The 17,082-nt window shown below is 33.0% G+C and overlaps 2 protein-coding genes and 2 non-coding genes across 4 annotated transcripts; 3 read left to right on the forward strand and 1 right to left on the reverse strand.

The window, feature by feature from the left end:
• The first annotated feature begins 1,500 nt into the window (after nucleotides 1-1,500).
• LOC11437619 (GDSL esterase/lipase At5g55050) lies at nucleotides 1,501-3,636 on the forward strand. The gene is made up of 5 exons (XM_003629160.3): nucleotides 1,501-1,786; nucleotides 1,888-2,033; nucleotides 2,208-2,441; nucleotides 2,641-2,887; nucleotides 3,293-3,636. Exons 1-5 carry the CDS (start codon nucleotides 1,501-1,503, stop codon nucleotides 3,634-3,636), a joined length of 1,257 nt encoding a protein of 418 aa, XP_003629208.1.
• Nucleotides 3,637-3,887: 251 nt separating this feature from the next.
• LOC11440543 (conserved oligomeric Golgi complex subunit 8) lies at nucleotides 3,888-9,951 on the reverse strand. Its single transcript, XM_003629161.4, has 11 exons — nucleotides 9,422-9,951; nucleotides 7,644-7,792; nucleotides 7,423-7,500; nucleotides 7,189-7,282; nucleotides 7,004-7,078; nucleotides 6,593-6,889; nucleotides 5,984-6,051; nucleotides 5,846-5,900; nucleotides 5,530-5,665; nucleotides 4,684-4,868; nucleotides 3,888-4,464 (listed from the first exon to the last, which is right to left on the reverse strand). The coding sequence occupies exons 1-11, from the start codon at nucleotides 9,701-9,703 to the stop codon at nucleotides 4,117-4,119; spliced, it is 1,767 nt and encodes a 588-aa protein (XP_003629209.2). The 5' UTR covers nucleotides 9,704-9,951; the 3' UTR covers nucleotides 3,888-4,116.
• A 37-nt stretch (nucleotides 9,952-9,988) lies between these two features.
• On the forward strand, nucleotides 9,989-10,061 carry TRNAF-GAA (transfer RNA phenylalanine (anticodon GAA)). The gene has a single exon. It is a non-coding gene; the product is annotated as a tRNA-Phe (tRNA).
• Nucleotides 10,062-13,142: 3,081 nt separating this feature from the next.
• On the forward strand, nucleotides 13,143-13,215 carry TRNAF-GAA (transfer RNA phenylalanine (anticodon GAA)). The gene has a single exon. It is a non-coding gene; the product is annotated as a tRNA-Phe (tRNA).
• The last annotated feature ends 3,867 nt before the right edge of the window (nucleotides 13,216-17,082 follow it).

A 17,082-nucleotide genomic window follows, 5' to 3' on the forward strand; every position in this document is an offset into this window, starting at 1 on the left:
ATCTAGCACATGTGAATGTCAACCATTTTATGATGGTATATTTAAACAGCAATTATCCAATTACTCACACTTCCGTGCTATAGTCACATTATTGTTGAGATTATGAAAAGTCATAGGATAAAAAGATATGTCGATGTGACGATTAAATAGACCGAACTATATCAAATGGCGGGTTATAAGGTAATATGAGATATTCAACTTTGCTTATGATTGTCATAAGTTTGACATTTTAGGAAGATTCTAAATAGTATAACTGAACAATAGTATAACTGAACATTCCTTTATGTTTATCCTTGTTGATATTTTGCGAGACTGTAATGTTCTATTTGCATATTATGTGTGTCTAATTTATATTTCTTATTGCTTTAATCATTTGAGAAACTTATGGTATAAAACTTACTTAAAGAATTCCATAAGCTTCAAAAATACTACAGACATAGCTTAAAGAATTCTCTTTTTGTAGATCTTCTAACTTTAAGTCTAATCGAATTAATTAATTAATTAATTAAAATGTAGTAAAAAGTAGAGAAAGCAAATATCTAATTATGGAACGAATTATCATTTTTATCGTATATACTATAATCTTTGAGTTACTTAGTCTCCTAAATTTACAAAATTGTAATCTAGTTCCTCAAATTAAAGAACATTAGTCAATCTAATTAGCCTCCTAAATTTAAGAAATAGTAATTTAGTTCACAAATTAAAGATCCTTCGTAAATTTACCCTCTAGCAAAAAATTTCCTTCAAAAACCAACTCTTAAAATAAATGAAACACTTGCATATTATTTTGACTCATCGCATGCATCAAAACAAATATATAACCTTTTAAAATGATGGTATTGTATTTTAAAAAGGATTAACTTTACTCGTGTTATTAGACTAAATTTTCAAGAGCGTTTGTATGAGATGACACATATTTTTTTTAACTTAACTAAAATCATGAGTTTGAGTTCAGTCTTGGGCATGCAGCCACGTGAAAACTCTTAGGGAGAGTTACCACCCTTTTTTTTTGTTGCTATGGGAATAATTTAAGTATTGAAAATTAAGTTGCAAAATTCAATTAGTTCAGAGTGAAAAAAAGGTTCAATTAATTCAGATATAATCAACAAATGGCCAAGCATTAATTTGACAATTATTTCAATAAACAAACAAATAGGTATGAACGTATATATTGTACCAAAAAAAAAGGTATGAACGTCTATATATATATATATATATATACACACACTTGGATTATGCTCAAAGCGGTTGTTGCCGATGATAACAATGGGAGTGTGGTACAGTCGGCCATGTCCATGTCTTTTGTTTTACAAATCAATGTTACTTCTTTTAATTGAGACAATGACCACTAATTTAATAAACCTTAACTTTTTGTATTAATGTTAAGGTTATGACGATTAAATAAACACATGAATTTTGTCATTTGTTACTAGAGATGTTCTGTCCAGGACATATAGTATGAGCCATGAAGCAATGGTAATAAATGTATAAGCCACACAAATGACATCATTCAATGGCGATAAAAGTTCTATTATTGCAAAAAATTACTATGCTTTGGTCATTTTATTTCTTCTATACTTTGTGGCTATGCTTGACAAGTTTGTAGCTGATGAGATTAAAGCTGCACCAACATTATACTTATTTGGTGACTCAACATTTGATGTAGGAACTAACAATTTTCTCAACTCTAAAACAAAAGCAAATAGCCCTTATTATGGGATTGATTTTCACATTTCATTTCCCACAGGAAGGTTTAGCAATGGTCTCAACACTGCTGACCAAATTGGTAAATAAATTTGGACAATGTTGAATTTTCATATAAATAAAATATCTTATGAGATTTCATTGATTATGTTGCATTAATTGTTTTTCTTTTGTGAAAACTAGCTAGGCAATTCGGTTATACGAAAAGTCCACCGTCATATTTGGATTTGGAGAAACTTCAATATACTTTCAAGCAGAATATTATGGTTGGTGTGAATTTTGCATCAGGGGGTTCTGGAATTCTTAGATATACAGGGTACAAACAATCGGTAACTTCTTTGATTTTGATTACATTATTATTAGTACTAGTTAGTAGTAATGATTTAAAAAAAAAAAAAAAATTGTATGCAATATATAAAAGTATAGGAATGATTAAAAATATGAAATAATTTAAAGGATAAAAATGTTGAAAAATTATACAGTTTGAAGTATTTTCTTTGCAGGGAGAGGTGATTTGCCTTGAAAAGCAGGTGCACCAATTTGCATCAGTCCACGAAAATATCACTAAGACATTGGGGCCAGAAAAATCTGCTAATTTTGTTTCAAAGGCTTTGTTTCTGATTAGCATTGGTAGCAATGACCTCTTTGATTATGAACGTAATGAAAGTGGAGTATTTCATTTGGGCAAGGAAGAAAATTTGGCTGTTCTACAGCAAAACTATTACTCTTATATAACGGTACGTACATAATTTTCTATAATTACGACTCACACATTGCGCATCAGTCACTTGCACTAATTCTCGATGAGAAACTATTATATAAGGGTATGTACATAGTTTTCTATAATTACGATTCACACTTTACGCATCAACCATTTGTGCTCCTGTGCTAAGACTAGTTCAGATTGATTTATTGGGATTTTATTGCAAACTGCAGAAACTGTATGAATTAGGGGCTCGAAAATTCGGCATCCTAAGCATTCCACCAATAGGATGTTATCCAGTTGTAACTTCTACCAATGGAGGGAATTGTGTGAAACCACTAAATGATTTTGCTGTTGCTTTCTACAAAGCAACTAAAACTTTTCTGCAAAAGTTAAGCTTGGAGTTGGAAGGATTTGAGTATTCACTTGGCAACATTTATGCAATGTTCACCACCATGTTAAAACACCCATTGGTTTTTGGTAAGCACCAAATAATAATAATACAACATTTATAAATAATATGGATATTAATAAATAATATGGATATTAAATTAGTGTTTACCTTTAAAAACATTATTGAAGTGTTTAAGACGTTAATTTTGATGCATCTCAATAATATATAAAATAACTTCAGATTTTCTTAAAATTTTATACAAATGGTCAATGTATGATATATAAATTATGTATCCAACAGTCAGTTTTACAAAATATGCATCCAATGAAAATTTATTAAGTGGTGTGACAATATCAAATACTAGTTTAGAGTAATTTGATCCTTCGTCATATATATAACTTAGTTAGATCTACACGAAGTGAAAAAATACAGGATTTGTAGGCGTTATTCAAATGTTTAAAATTTAAATAATCTTATCCATAATGGTGTAGGGTTGAATGATACGAAGTCAGCATGTTGTGGAATTGGGAAGTTGAATGGAGAGGGTCCATGTTTGAAAACCTTGAAAGAAAATCGTTGTGGAATTGGAATGTTCAATGAAGATGGTCTACTATTTAAATCCTTGAATGACAAGCTTTTGGGAATAAGAAAGTTCTCTATTGAGGATTCTTGCGTGAAACCCTTGAACATCAATCTTTGTGTGAACCGTGATAATCACTTATTTTGGGATTGGTTACATATCACTGAGAGAGCTTCAAAGTTGATAGCTGAAATGGTATTTGAAGGAGGGATTGAGTTTGTGTTTCCGAAGAATTTCAGTCAATTAGTTTCTTGATTTGGTCATGTGTATAAGACATGGTATCAAATTATTTGGTCATGTATCATGTATGCACCTTATGGAGAACATAAACTCACTTATTCCATGTTTAATTATAAAATAGTATCGGGACTAAAACAAAGCAAATAATACAATACTATATGATTAAAAAAATAAAAATAAACATAAGCTTCAGAGCATATCATAGTACATAAGCAGATAATAATCTCTCATTAGTAGGACCTCCACGAGGCTTATAGATGAAAATATTAGCCCACTGGAAAAAAGAAAACAAATAAATAATGTTTCCTTACATGTAATCTGTGTCAAAATTCCATCTTCTGTTCTTCTAACAATCAATAATTTCTATAGCCTATTCATATTTATTTAATCTGACTATAATTACAGCTGGCAATACCATATAAAAAAATACAGACCCAAAACTAGGGGAAAACACTGAACCAAAAATACACCTTTATCCATCACTAAGAATGTCACTTATTCATCTGTCTTTTCAAGATTAATGACTTCCTGACCTGTCTGAGAAGTAGAGTTTTTGTTCGTCTCGTCAGTATTGGTGGCTTCAGATTCAGTATCGATGGCTTCAGATTCTTTGGCATCAGGTTCTTTGGCATCAGGTGTTTCTCCATTATCCATTTTTGGCACTTCACCATTCTCAGCTATGCCACTGGCTTCTCCATTATTTACTGGTTTTGGGAGTTCTCTTGCAGAGGAAGCCTCTACTAGGCGTCTAATTCCATCATAAACGTTCTTTGCATCCGTAATAAGAGTTGCTCCACCAGTATAGCAACGTCCAAAACATGTAGCACAATGAGGATAAGCAACCTATAAATTGAATTTGCAGAAATTCAGTAACTAGTATAGAGAAAGCCACATGGATTTGTATGTACTAGTGGTGAGGATCTTGAGTTCAAATTTCCAGTGCCACCACAGTATCAGAAAAATGTAATCAGTACAAAGTAATTAATTGACAAATGCATATCACCTCAGATTAGAAAGTGACCGAGTTACCCTGAAAAAAACAGTGACCAAGTTATAAAGTACCTCAATAAATGCCCGGCAAAGTGAGAGGAAAAGTCCTGATTCATTAGCCCTAAGAACGCGTGTTGTGTTGTATAGCAACAATGAATCAGAAACAGCCTGTAGTCCCTTGATCAATTCTTGGGCAAGGACATGCTTTAAACTTAATGGGGCACACGGGCGTAGCTCATTCATTGCAGCAGATACACCTGCAGTCACCAAAGAGATATCAATGCAAATGGACAATAGATTTAGACTGGAGGAAGGCAATGCAGCATAGATTAATAACACACCAAAAATGACACATCAACTATGAATGTTTTCATTTTGTACTTTGCTTAAGTGTGTGACTAGATGTATGTAGGTAACTTGAAACTATTTAATTTAATGATGATAAGATAGGATAACTTTTTTATGACAGAATAAGATAGGATAACTTAAAATGTTAAATTGAGTATCTTCTAACCTGGACAATTCATTGTGAGCTAATAGTCAAGATTTATTTATCACTCATAACAATGACCCTCTCACTCATATATACGAACAGATCAATTACGAAAATATGAATGGGAAGGATTGGAACATGCACAAGGCCTAAAAGACGTCATAGCCCACATGATAGAACTGGAGTAGCAAGTGGGAAAATTCCAAGAAGTGATCAGATTTGAAGACATAAACGCAGATTTCAAGGGATGTAAAGAAATTTAGGGGGAAAAAACAGGCAGATAATTTCATGATGCTGACGATGGAAACAGAATCATTGTCCTACAAAATTGGCTTTTGAGTTTGAAAACAGAGAAGCAAGGAACAATAATTAGTGTAGTTACAATTTCTAAAAGAAACCTAATGGAAGACGCTGACTAGACTTACCATTTATAAAAACAGCAAGAGGTGGATGCTCCATCAAATAAGAGGGAGGAGTTACATCTTCCTTACTTTCTTCAACAGAATTTGCACGAAAGCCAACTGCAGGTAGGGGAACCCAGCGATGTGATTCCAAGACCAACTGAGAACAAATCATCAATTCTTAATTGCAATTTAAAAGTAGGTAACTTGCAGAGGGAATAAGAAAAATGATGTCCCCAGATGTTGACTTGTTTATATAAATGAAAGCGACCAAATTATATTTATATAAATCAATTTCAGGTAACTAGCATGTAAAAAATTTCAACTTCACTGCATTTACCTGAAAATTCTCAACTGCAGTACTCATATTTTTGGAGAATAAGTTGAGAACTGCCCTGAAAAGAAACCATCCAATATATTATAATATGCTTCAAGTACGATTCAGCCCAATAAATCATAAAAAAGGAACTTGAATTACTCTTCAAAAAGTGGTGGGAGCAAGCCTCGAAAATCCAGTCCAACCCAACCCAGTCCCATAGCACAGTACTGTAGAAAGTAGATATAAAATAGAAAAATGTCAATGCAATTTCTTCTTGCAACATGACTTTCTTTCCACACACACATTTTCACGAGACTAGTAAGCACCAATCTTGAATTTATTTTCTTTTTATTTTTACATATTTTCCACAAGAAATTTGCTTGAAATTTATTGTGCATCAAAATTTATATTAAACACCTAAATTGGCCTTTGAGAAAAAACATGAAGAGCTATTTGATTCTAAAGAAATGAGAAGTATCAATTTGGTCCTCTTAAACGTCAAATATTGTCAAATAGTCCCTGAGAGGACTAAAATGTCCCTAAAAATAATAATATATGTCACTAATTAGATTAACATTTGAGATTTTAGAGGACCAAATTGGCACTTTTCGTTTCTAAGGACCAGATAGTGTTTTTCTGGGAAGACCAATTTGGACCTTAACTTTTTATATAATTCATAGTTTCTATATACTCCTGTCCTAATACTTAACAAAAATCATGGTTCCTTCCATTTTCAAGATCTCTAGGGGTGTGATACAAGAAGCCTACCATGCACTGATCCAAAATATTAGACAGTGATCCACCTTCAGTTATCTTTGGAAGCATAACTTTCAGAGTTTGCAGATGTGAGGTAATTTGGTGCATTGCCCAGCTAAAAAGTAGTCCACCATCATAGTTTTCCTCACTTCCCGATGTGTCATCAGCAAATATTGCTCGATATTGATTCACGACATCAAAAAGATGCATTCTGTGACAGTTAATCATTCCTTTTAAGTATTCATACGGATTTGCCTGATCCAGATCTTCAAGAATACCATTAAGCCATGCTTCTCGACATCTTAAGAACTGACAATCAATAACTTTCAGTCAATTCGGAGAAGGGAAAAGCAATCAAACTGAAAATTTCAAGGTAAAAATCAATCAACAAGGACAAAGGAAGACTGCATAGAAAATCCTTACCAGCAAACGCATTCCATACTCACTAAATACTCCTATTCGCCGTAAATATCCAATAATGCGCAGGCATTCAGGCAACTGGTAATGGAGATAGATTAATTAAAAAAACTACATAGAAATTTCTCTAGATCAACTGGCATTTCTTCATATATTAAATTAAATATATTAAATATAATCACTGCATGAACCTGAATATTTGACCGAAGTTTCTGAAGAAGCTGGGAAAGAAGCGATTGGGTTGTCAGTCTAACTTCTGCAGCCAATGCTTGAATAATGGGTAACCTTGGAAGGGAGGGAAATTTTTAGTAAGAAAGGAGGAAGCAACTAAAAAAACTTTCCTCAGAAAGGTTGTGGGTGGGGGGAGATCACATGTTAAGTTAAATTACATGTTAAACAACATGGAAGAAGGCATAAACACTTACTTTGGATGCATGGTTGAAAGTTTACCAACAAATGCTTCCAAATCTAGAGCTTCATCATAATTTCCATTCCGTACACATCTGCAAAAACATAAGAATTTTCAAGGTTTCTTACAATTTGAAAAAGGAAATGTAACATGTTTTGACATGCATACAGCATGTGGGACAGTTAATTACTGGAAATGCAACAAATGTAACTACAACATTTTATCATATCAACGTACGTGTCCATAAGTTGAGGAATTTCTAGCAAGTCAAGCAAAGTACTGTGATTGGCTAGCATTGTTTGGTTCATCTTCCTCTTCTCCAAAATTTGTTCCGCGGATTCTATGAATTCAGTGCATCCAGATGTCAGCTTTGGGATTTCATTTATCTGCGACAAAGGAGACAAACACCCAAATCACATACACACACAAAAGAAGTTCATTACGACGAGGTGAAGAAGATTATAAAGAATTGACACATCGTTTGATTCTGGAGAAGAAAATGGGAGAAAGGAAATAGTGAAAGAGAAAAGGGGGAGAAAGAAAAAGGCGAAAAAGGGTAGATTTTATATTATTTAGCATGAGTAAAAACAAAAAGAAATTAATAGAGTTATCTCACTGTTTGGTTTTCATTGAAAGTGAGAATAAGAAAAACATTGTTTACTTAAAGTACACAAATGCCCCTATAATTAGAAAGAAAAAGACATGAAATTTTTGGCAATGAAAATGATTTCCCCAGTTTAAAGTGATTGATTGCCAATTTAGAATGGTACACCAGAATGATCAATATAATTGTTACCTGTAAAGTAGTGTATACATGATAGCAGATTACCCTCCCAAGTCAGAATGGCAAAATTCTAGGAATAAATGCAATAATTTATTGTGGTACAAAATTAAGAGATTACACTAATAATGGTTGTGATTATTATCCTTTGAGAACGGTTAGCTAACCGGAGAATGCAACTTTTTTGGTTACTGTTGTACGCAAATGGAGAATCTTAAGGGTATGTTTGGATGGAGGGTTTAAGAGGGGAAGGGAGGGGAGGGTTTACTTTTCATTTTTAAATTACGGAAACTATGAAATGTTTTTAAAAAAGTTAACATATTAACATCATAAACGGTCATATAATACTTCAATCACACTTAATTTATTTTAGAAAAACATGTTATATGGTCCATAATTTAAAAAAGAAAAGTAAACCCTCCCCTCCCTTCCCCTCCTAAACCCTCAATCGAAACACACCCTAAATGTTTTTGTGCTGCACTAGTGATACAACAATATTGTTATTAACAAATACTGCCATGAAATCTGAGTCTACTCTTGTGAAAACTTAACCAAGCAAAATAGAGCCAGAGCAAACCCAAGCACCTCTCATCGTCGATCTCTATTTCTGTCAAATTCAGATCCAAATCAACGCCGAACTTGAACCCCAACAACACCAAATCAGAAAACCACAAAAAACCTAGTCACGGCACTCAACATTCTTTTCCTTCCCTCTCTCTAAATTCACTCCTCTCTTTGCCTTCTATACCTATACCAATGACATAGCAAGAGGATAAGGGGTTGTCTATCACAAATAGGTTGTAGATATTGCGCACAGGAGCCAGGACCTATCAATTTCCTGCACCAGAGTTTCATATATGCTTTCATTGCTTCTATATTTTCCTCTGGTTCGGTAATATTTTATCCAAACCCTTTTATTTTCTATTTGTCCTTCACTTTTCAAGTTCAGTACTATTAATCAACTTCATCTAATGGTAAGTACTTTTGTTGTTTTCGCTTCTAATTCTAAGAACGTGATACATTCTCTGAATTGAAACCCAATGAAAGAGCATACTATTGCACAGTGCTACTATGGAATGATTTAACAGAAAACAATATTTAAAATAATTCATGAGGCAGAAATACCATGGTCTGAAATGAGATTTGCAGAAGCATGACCCACATAATGAGCATGTTCGAATCCAATCTAGACGAATATAAACAAAAACAACTGAAATTAGGAAAGAAAGATTACCATAGATTCAAGATGAGTATCAATAGAGGAAACTTCATGACGAATAGCAAGCAAAGCATCGGCAGCAGCAATGAATGAACGATAATTACCAACGGCAACCTCTTGCATTTGACGACGGATCCGTTCGGCATCGACGCGAAGAAGCTCAGGTTCTTTATGAAGGCGATCGAGAGTGAAGGAGAGAAGTTCAGAGACATAAGGTTGTTGAGATTCAGAAGCTAATGGAAGTGGAATTGGAAGCGCTGAATCGGATCCTCCTGAAACTGCATTTTCCCACTCCATTATGGTTCTCAGAGTGGGACCGAGGACTCTGATCTGGATCCGGTTAAAACAAGTAGGGACTGATTTAAATTCAACTATGCAAATTGTGAACAGATTGCATTTGTGTGAATGAGTTCAAGAACTAATTTATGTTTCTTCTGCAGAAAAACGAAGAGTTGTTCGTTGATAGAATCGGAAGAAAAATAAAGAGGGGAAAATGGGAAATGATGAAGAGAATGTAAACTCAAGATCTAATTTTTATTTTTATTAAGAAGCTATGGATGAGTAAAAGAAATTTAACATGTTGCGGGGATAGCTCAGTTGGGAGAGCGTCAGACTGAAGATCTGAAGGTCGCGTGTTCGATCCACGCTCACCGCATTTTTTTTTTTTTTTTCTTTCTTTCTTCTATGAAATTGATCACCGCATTTTAGTGTTTTTTTTTATTTTTTTTATTTCTATCACAATGGACTCTTTTGTTTAAAAATAAATCAAACATATTTAATTTGGTGATGTTGTCAATCAACATATACTTGTGTTTAAAAATTATTTTGTAAACTCTCAGGGTTGAGTTTATTATAAGATAAATCAATTAAGTTTCTCATGCACTTGCCATAGTGGCAACTTTCTTTTTAGCTTTTTATTGATATTTTGATATGGCCGACGCAAGGGTTAAGCGATCTAAGCTAGATCTTTAAGCCTAATTTTTTCTTTTAAGTTGCCTATAAATGTTAAACCAACTTAGATTTTTTTTTTTTTTTTTACAAATTTGACCAACTTAGTTTATCAAGGTAAAAGGTCTCATAACTTTTTTTGGCACATGTTGAAACCTTAGACTTAATGATTTTTTTTAGATAAATGAAATGACAATAACTATGATAAACCCACATATATAAATGAAGAAATTGGGGTTCAAACATTGATCACGACATCCAACCTAACAATGTTAACGTTTTCTATCAGCTAAACTAAGATTGTGTTCAATTTGATTTATTTTTTTAAGCTTTGGGTTAGTTTTTATTTTATTTTAGAAGGGCTTGTTATAAAAAAAATTTCAATCCCCCTAAAAAAAATGTGTTCAATCATTTATTATGAGTGAACTTCTAAATTTTTTTTAGGGTTAATATACTACTTTTGGTCCTTGTAATATTGAACAATTTCGGTTTGGTCCTTGTAAAAAAAAACGTTTTGATTCTATCCCTGCAATAGCATAATCTTCCGTTTAGGTCCCTCATTTAAGCTATGTTAGCATAATCTACTTATGTGGCATTCTGACCGTGTAATTTTAATATTTTTTTAATCCACTTTGAATTTAGAATTCTTTTTCAATATTTAAAATTCAAAAACTTAAATTTAAAAAACAAGTTAAAAAATAACTTAAAAAAAATGTTCTTGATCTTAACTCGTCCAAATTCTCAAACTCATCTCCTTCTTCATACATCTTCTTAAATTTTCTATCAAACTCATTTATTCTCCATGTTGTCTCTCTTTGTTCTCACCATCGTTCTCTATCTTCCTTGCAAATCCGTACAGCTTCATGCGCACCTTCCCCCTATGTTCTCATCATCATTGTTCCTTTCCTTATTAAAGTTCATGTGTTCTTCTTTTGACAATTTAAGATTAAAATCAAAAACCTCAAACTTTTGATTCTAAACCCTAATTTTCTTCCCTTTCAAATTTGAAATATAGCCTTTTATTTTGCCTCAGATTTGATGGTGTTTTAATTTGGAAAAGAAAAACCTAATCCCTTATACTCTTTAATATGAAATTGTGTTCAACTTATGACTTTGTTGTTTTCTGTTAAAGTGTTTTGTGAACTTTGTGTTAAAGATACCTAGGTTTGTGCTTGTTATTTTCTAGGTTTGAAGACAACAATTAAAAGAAGGAGAGTTTAGATATGAGTTTTTTTGTGAATGAGTTGACTCAACCAACTCATGAGCGAGTCATGTCAAGACGAGTTTCTTCAACTTCCTTGTCTAAGATTTTGCACCTTTTTGTTTGGCTTCACACCATGACGACGGAGATGGTGCGAAAAGAGCTTGTGTCGATTGATAAAGGATAAGTAACTGATTCTCATGGTCCTCTTTTCATTTGTTAAAAGTCACTTATTGTTGTTGTTGTTGATGCTCCATGAAAACCAAGCTTGTGGGTTCATATGGTATAAGCATCATTAAAGAAGATAATTGGAGCACACTTAATTTTTTGGGTTTGATAAAATTTTAAAAAGGTGGTTTTTTATTTTATTTTAAGTGTGCTCCAATTATCTTCTTTAATGATGCTTATACCATATGACAAAAAAATAAAAATGTTTGCTACTGTTTGCCAAAAAATAAATGAAGAAATGGTGCTTAATTTTTTGGGTTTTTATTTTATTATGGTATATCCAAACTCTTTAATGATGCTTAATTTTTTGGGTTTTTATTTTATTATGAATTTACAGGATATCACTGAACATGAATGAAGAAATGGTGAATTTGTCAATTTTTTATTTGTTTTTAAGTTCTATATTATTTTATTTTATTTTTTAATTAATATTATTTACAAAAAAAGACATTTGGAATTAATTAATTCAAAAATAATGAAAATGTCTCCTTCCATGTGATACATAGATAGATTCAACTAACATAGGTTAAATGAAGAATTTGATATTACAGGGATAGAATCAAAACGGCTTTTTTAATAAAATCAAAATCAGGGATGACAATTGTACCAAAACCTAATGGATATCCACAAAAAGTATCCACAATTGACGTGTAAATACCGACATTGTTAATGTTGGCTTTAGGCATGGGTGTTGGTAGTTACTCGTAAATTTGAATAAGTATGGGAAAAGGTATGGGCAGTCTGCACTCTAGTGCCTAGACTGCCCTATATCCTGCACATATGTAGATTATAACTATAATTTTATATAATACTAAAATTAGTTAATTCATCTAAAGTCTTAGACATTTATTGTTATATACACTTGTTTTTAATACTTTAGATGCTTTTTATTTAACTAAATACTATGACGTGTAATTTTTATAATTTGATTTAAAAAATTTAAGATCATATTATAATTGCGTTGTGATGTTTTTTGTTATCTATTCTCTTTTTGTAGTTAAAGTATGAGTATTGGGTGTAGGTACAAGTGTCCAAGAGTATGAGGACCGGCACTAAACTTGTTGTCCACAAAGGCATGAACTCAAGTACAATGATTTTTTTATAAACGCAGTATGTGGATGATATTATAGAGTTCGGATATGCTCCATTTAGACTAAGCTCCATTTAGAGTTTGGATTCAAGACATGTGAAAAAAAATAAAAAATTTTGCTACTGTTTACCAAAAAATAAATATTTGCTACCAATTAGCACAACGACGAAATTCTGAGCAAGTTTCTGATATGGTTGCAAACTAGAAAATTGTAAAAGTATTCTAAAATTCACAAAAGCAATTAGTAAGCAGCACGAAACTATCACCAAGCGGGGATAGCTCAGTTGGGAGAGCGTCAGACTGAAGATCTGAAGGTCGCGTGTTCGATCCACGCTCACCGCATTCTTTTTTTTTTTTTTCTTTCTTTCTTCTATGAAATTGATCACCGCATTTTAGTGTTTTATTTTTTTATTTCATCTTACTGATATCCTTTTACACTTCCTCTTTTAAATTTAAGTCTGTGTTTGGCTTAAAAATTGAAGTAAATTTGTTGAGCTTCTTTTACAAATATGTAGTTTTTGTCTGTGTGCTCTTTTCCCTCATGATAGAAATTAAGAATGATTACTAATTTCAAATACATGTGCTAAATTATAATCTAATTCAGACCTCTTTAGGATTGAAAATTTCATTGAAATATTAGCTATCATTCAAGTAGACCATCCTTATGGAGTATGATACTTTTATCCATGTAACTTTATAACACTCCTGATCCAAAGTGTATCCGATGTCTGTGTTAGTTTCCAACTCAGACATGACACCGACACATGTGATTACATTGAATTATGTCATTTTATCAAATAATTATCGGTGTCGAGTGTCAGAATCACAAACTCATTGTTTATTTCAGTCAATTAAGTTTGACTCATGCTTCATTTTATCATTCTTTTAGTAACTATGCATGTAAAACTACTAAGTGGTGTTGAATGTTAATCTTTGTGCAATTGATTTCTGAGTTTGTGTTACCCTTTTGATTAGTATTTCGCATTTAACCTTTTCACAAACAAAATATATTGATCAGTTCAAATTATGATTTTGGCAACAGGTAGGGGAAGAACATTTTTCAATTGAAATTGATGAGAAGCACAATCAGGATTTGTATGAAATACTTTATTTTTCCCTTTTTTTAAATGTTTTCTATTCAATCTCCATACTTAGTCGCAACATTTAGTAAATGAACAAAAAGTTAAACAGCTACTAAAATCCTTTTGAAAATTTGAACTATCTTGTTGAGTGTCTTTTATGAATATATGGTTTTCATCTGTGTTCTTTTCCAACATGATGGAAATCAGGAATGGTTACTATGGATCGGTAGTTGAAATCTGTCTATATCGTCAACAATGACTGATGTCAGCCTTATGATCCTCCTAGTTGTATTGTCTGAGAAGACATATATGCATACCTCAAAACTCAACTCATTGTCTCATTTATCTTCCGTTATTTTTGTCAAATCGACAACGATGAGGCCAATGTCTCAGTCATAAGGGCGAATAGGACCATCGCTTTCTACTTCTGCAGTACGGCGTAAGTCTCGGTTGATGTTTCGTGCAGCTTAAATGTTGATCCACGGTGATCCACTGTAGAACCGTCCTATATTTATTATTTATGCCAGAATCGCAAAGTTCTTTGTTATCTTCAAGTTTAACTTAACAAAATTTGAACAGGGCTATCTAAATAGCAGTCTCTATTTTTGCTTTTCAGCATGCTTTATATTTATATGTAAGGATTTAAGGTAGTTGCTATTCGTTCATTATTAGAAATTCTTAACACCAAATCATGGTGACATTTGAGTTCCGGTAATTATTATTTTCGAATGACATGAGTTCTGGTAATATAACTTGTACAGTGGTTAGAGGACAGGTGGTTAGAGGAGGAAAGAGTTAAGAAAGGCTTATGGTTGGTGTGGCATGCGACGATTTGGGTTTTGTGGAAGGGGAGGAATAATAGAATTTTTAATGATGGCGTTGAGTTCGTCGATGATTTGGTGGAGGAGATAAAGGTGTTATCGTGGCGATGGGCTATGTCTAGGTTACACATGCAGACCGTGTATGTTTTTTGAATGGTCTTAGAACCCGAAAGAGTGCCTGCTACGGTAATTGGTTTTGTGCAGTTTTTGCTGGTTTTTGGTGCTGTTTTGTGTTGGGTTAGGGGTTACCTGTGTTGCAGTGTCTCTTTTGTTGAGTTTTTGAGCCGGGTTTGGAGTCTGCTGTGCGGCTGGCTGCCTAGTTTTGGTCTCGGGCCTGTAGCTGTTTGGGAGGATGTTAGTTCTGTTTGGTGGCCTTAGTGGTGTGCCACGGTTTTGGGTGCGTGGCGCAGTTTTTCTGTTCTGTCATGGCAGGGTGTTGCTGTTGCAGCAGTGGCTGACTTTTTTTTTTGGTTTGTGGGTGTGCTCGGTTGTGATGCAGGGGTATGCTTTTGTTGCCTTTAGCTGAGTTGGGAGTGGCCTTGCGGTGCTGGTCACTTGTTGTATATGCCGGCTTCATGTCTGAGTTTTCTTGGTGTTTTGGAGTGCCGCCTATATACGGCCTCCTCTGTAATTTCTGCTGGTTTTTTCCGCGAGCTGTGGGTGTGTCTTAAACCCTCTCGTCGATGAATAATATTCGCTGTTTCAAAAAAAAAAAAAAAAACTTGTACAATTACTAAAAGGTCTTATTTGGCATGTTTCATTCTGCAATTTGTCTCATGCTTGTTTGTATCATTCATCTAGTAGTTTCTTTTAGTATTTTGGCATGTAAAACTACTCAAATATAGTGAAGCAAAATACCATGATCAGTTCATACTTGTTATGATTTTGGCAACAGGCGGGGGAGGAACGCTTTTCAATTGATATCGAATAGAATAATTAACTTTTGTATGTGATACTACCCATATGCGATGCTTAGGCAAAAACACTTTGCTCATGAGTCTGCCAAGGTAATGCCAAAACACGTTAACTCTTCAAAATCCTAATGTAGATATATACCTTATTTGCAACATTGTTCCAGACTTCCGGTACTATGGAGTAATAATTATATGCATTGATAATAAATTCTCAGCTGAGAACAAATCAAGACAGAAACAGGCTGGACTGTATCAAGAGAACATGTAGAAGCTGGATTGTAAATTAAATAAAACTAAACTAAAAAATATTTAGTTTTTTTTACATCAAAAAAAGAAACTACAGTAGTATTAGTACAGCGACGAAACTCTGACCAAGTTTCTCATATGCTTGATACTTCCTATCAATTCAAACTTGAAAATGCAAAATTAATCACATTTGCATAAATGCCATCGGTAAGGATCAATGAATAACCATCTTGCAGGATAACTCAGTTGGGAGAGCCATGCTCACCGCATTTATTCTTTTTTATTACTATTGAATTAAAATCAGCATGAAATTAGGATGGAATAATCACCACATTTTACTTTGTTTGGTCGAAAATTTGTTGAAGGTCTTTAATTAATTAATAACCCTTTTCCATACTTATGGAATATATGATGCTTATATTTATATCAGACTCACAAATTCGGTGTTCCTTTCAGTCAATTCGTATGGTATGACTCGTGCTTGATTTCATTCTTTTAGTAATGTCGCATTCAAAACTACTCAAATAAGGTGAAACCTAATTGGTGTTGAATGTTAATCTTTGTGCAAATGATTGCTGAGTTTTTCTTTAGTTTAAATATGTTATGATTTTGGCAACAGGCAGGAGAATAACACTTTTCAAATGAGATTTGATGAAAAGAACAATCAAGTTTGGTATGAAATAGTTCATAAATCTGTCAAGGTAATGGTGAAACACATTAACTATTTTTTTTTTTCCTTAAAAAACCTGATGTTAATATTGTACATTATTTGCAATATTGTTCCAGCACTGCGGAATAATAATTATATGCATAACAAAGAGAATATATAGAAGTTGTCATTCATTCTGATGTACATAGCCTTCCATCCTTAAGTTACACAGTTTAATTTAATCTCATTATATACTTGTAGCAGAACAAACAGCCCTTAGCAAAGAGTATTGTCTACATTCTGCACTTCTTTAGGGGAGAGGTCCTCTTCTGCATATTGACCCTCTTAACTGTTTGAATGAAAAAACACATATCAGTATTGATAGTGGATTCATATAATACCTAATTGCCAAAAGAAAGTATTCTATATGCTTTGATTGAATCAACTCATTATTCTTGCATCTCTAAAGATATAAATAAAGAAAAAAATTTATTTTA

The sequence above is a fragment of the Medicago truncatula genome, chromosome 8 (assembly GCF_003473485.1).
Source record: "Medicago truncatula cultivar Jemalong A17 chromosome 8, MtrunA17r5.0-ANR, whole genome shotgun sequence".
Lineage (NCBI taxonomy): Eukaryota > Viridiplantae > Streptophyta > Magnoliopsida > Fabales > Fabaceae > Medicago > Medicago truncatula.

Excerpts from the sequence above, each read along its gene's own strand:
- LOC11437619 (XM_003629160.3), top strand. The coding sequence starts at position 1,501 with ATGACATCATTCAATGGCGATAAAAGTTCTATTATTGCAAAAAATTAC. Across the intron at positions 1,787-1,887 it reads CAACACTGCTGACCAAATTG|CTAGGCAATTCGGTTATACG; the intron begins GTAAATAAATTT and ends TGTGAAAACTAG. Across the intron at positions 2,888-3,292 it reads AAAACACCCATTGGTTTTTG|GGTTGAATGATACGAAGTCA; the intron begins GTAAGCACCAAA and ends ATAATGGTGTAG.
- LOC11440543 (XM_003629161.4), bottom strand. The coding sequence starts at position 9,703 with ATGGAGTGGGAAAATGCAGTTTCAGGAGGATCCGATTCAGCGCTTCCA. Across the intron at positions 7,793-9,421 it reads ATACTCATCTTGAATCTATG|ATAAATGAAATCCCAAAGCT; the intron begins GTAATCTTTCTT and ends CCTTTGTCGCAG. Across the intron at positions 4,465-4,683 it reads TTTGCCGGGCATTTATTGAG|GTTGCTTATCCTCATTGTGC; the intron begins GTACTTTATAAC and ends TTCAATTTATAG.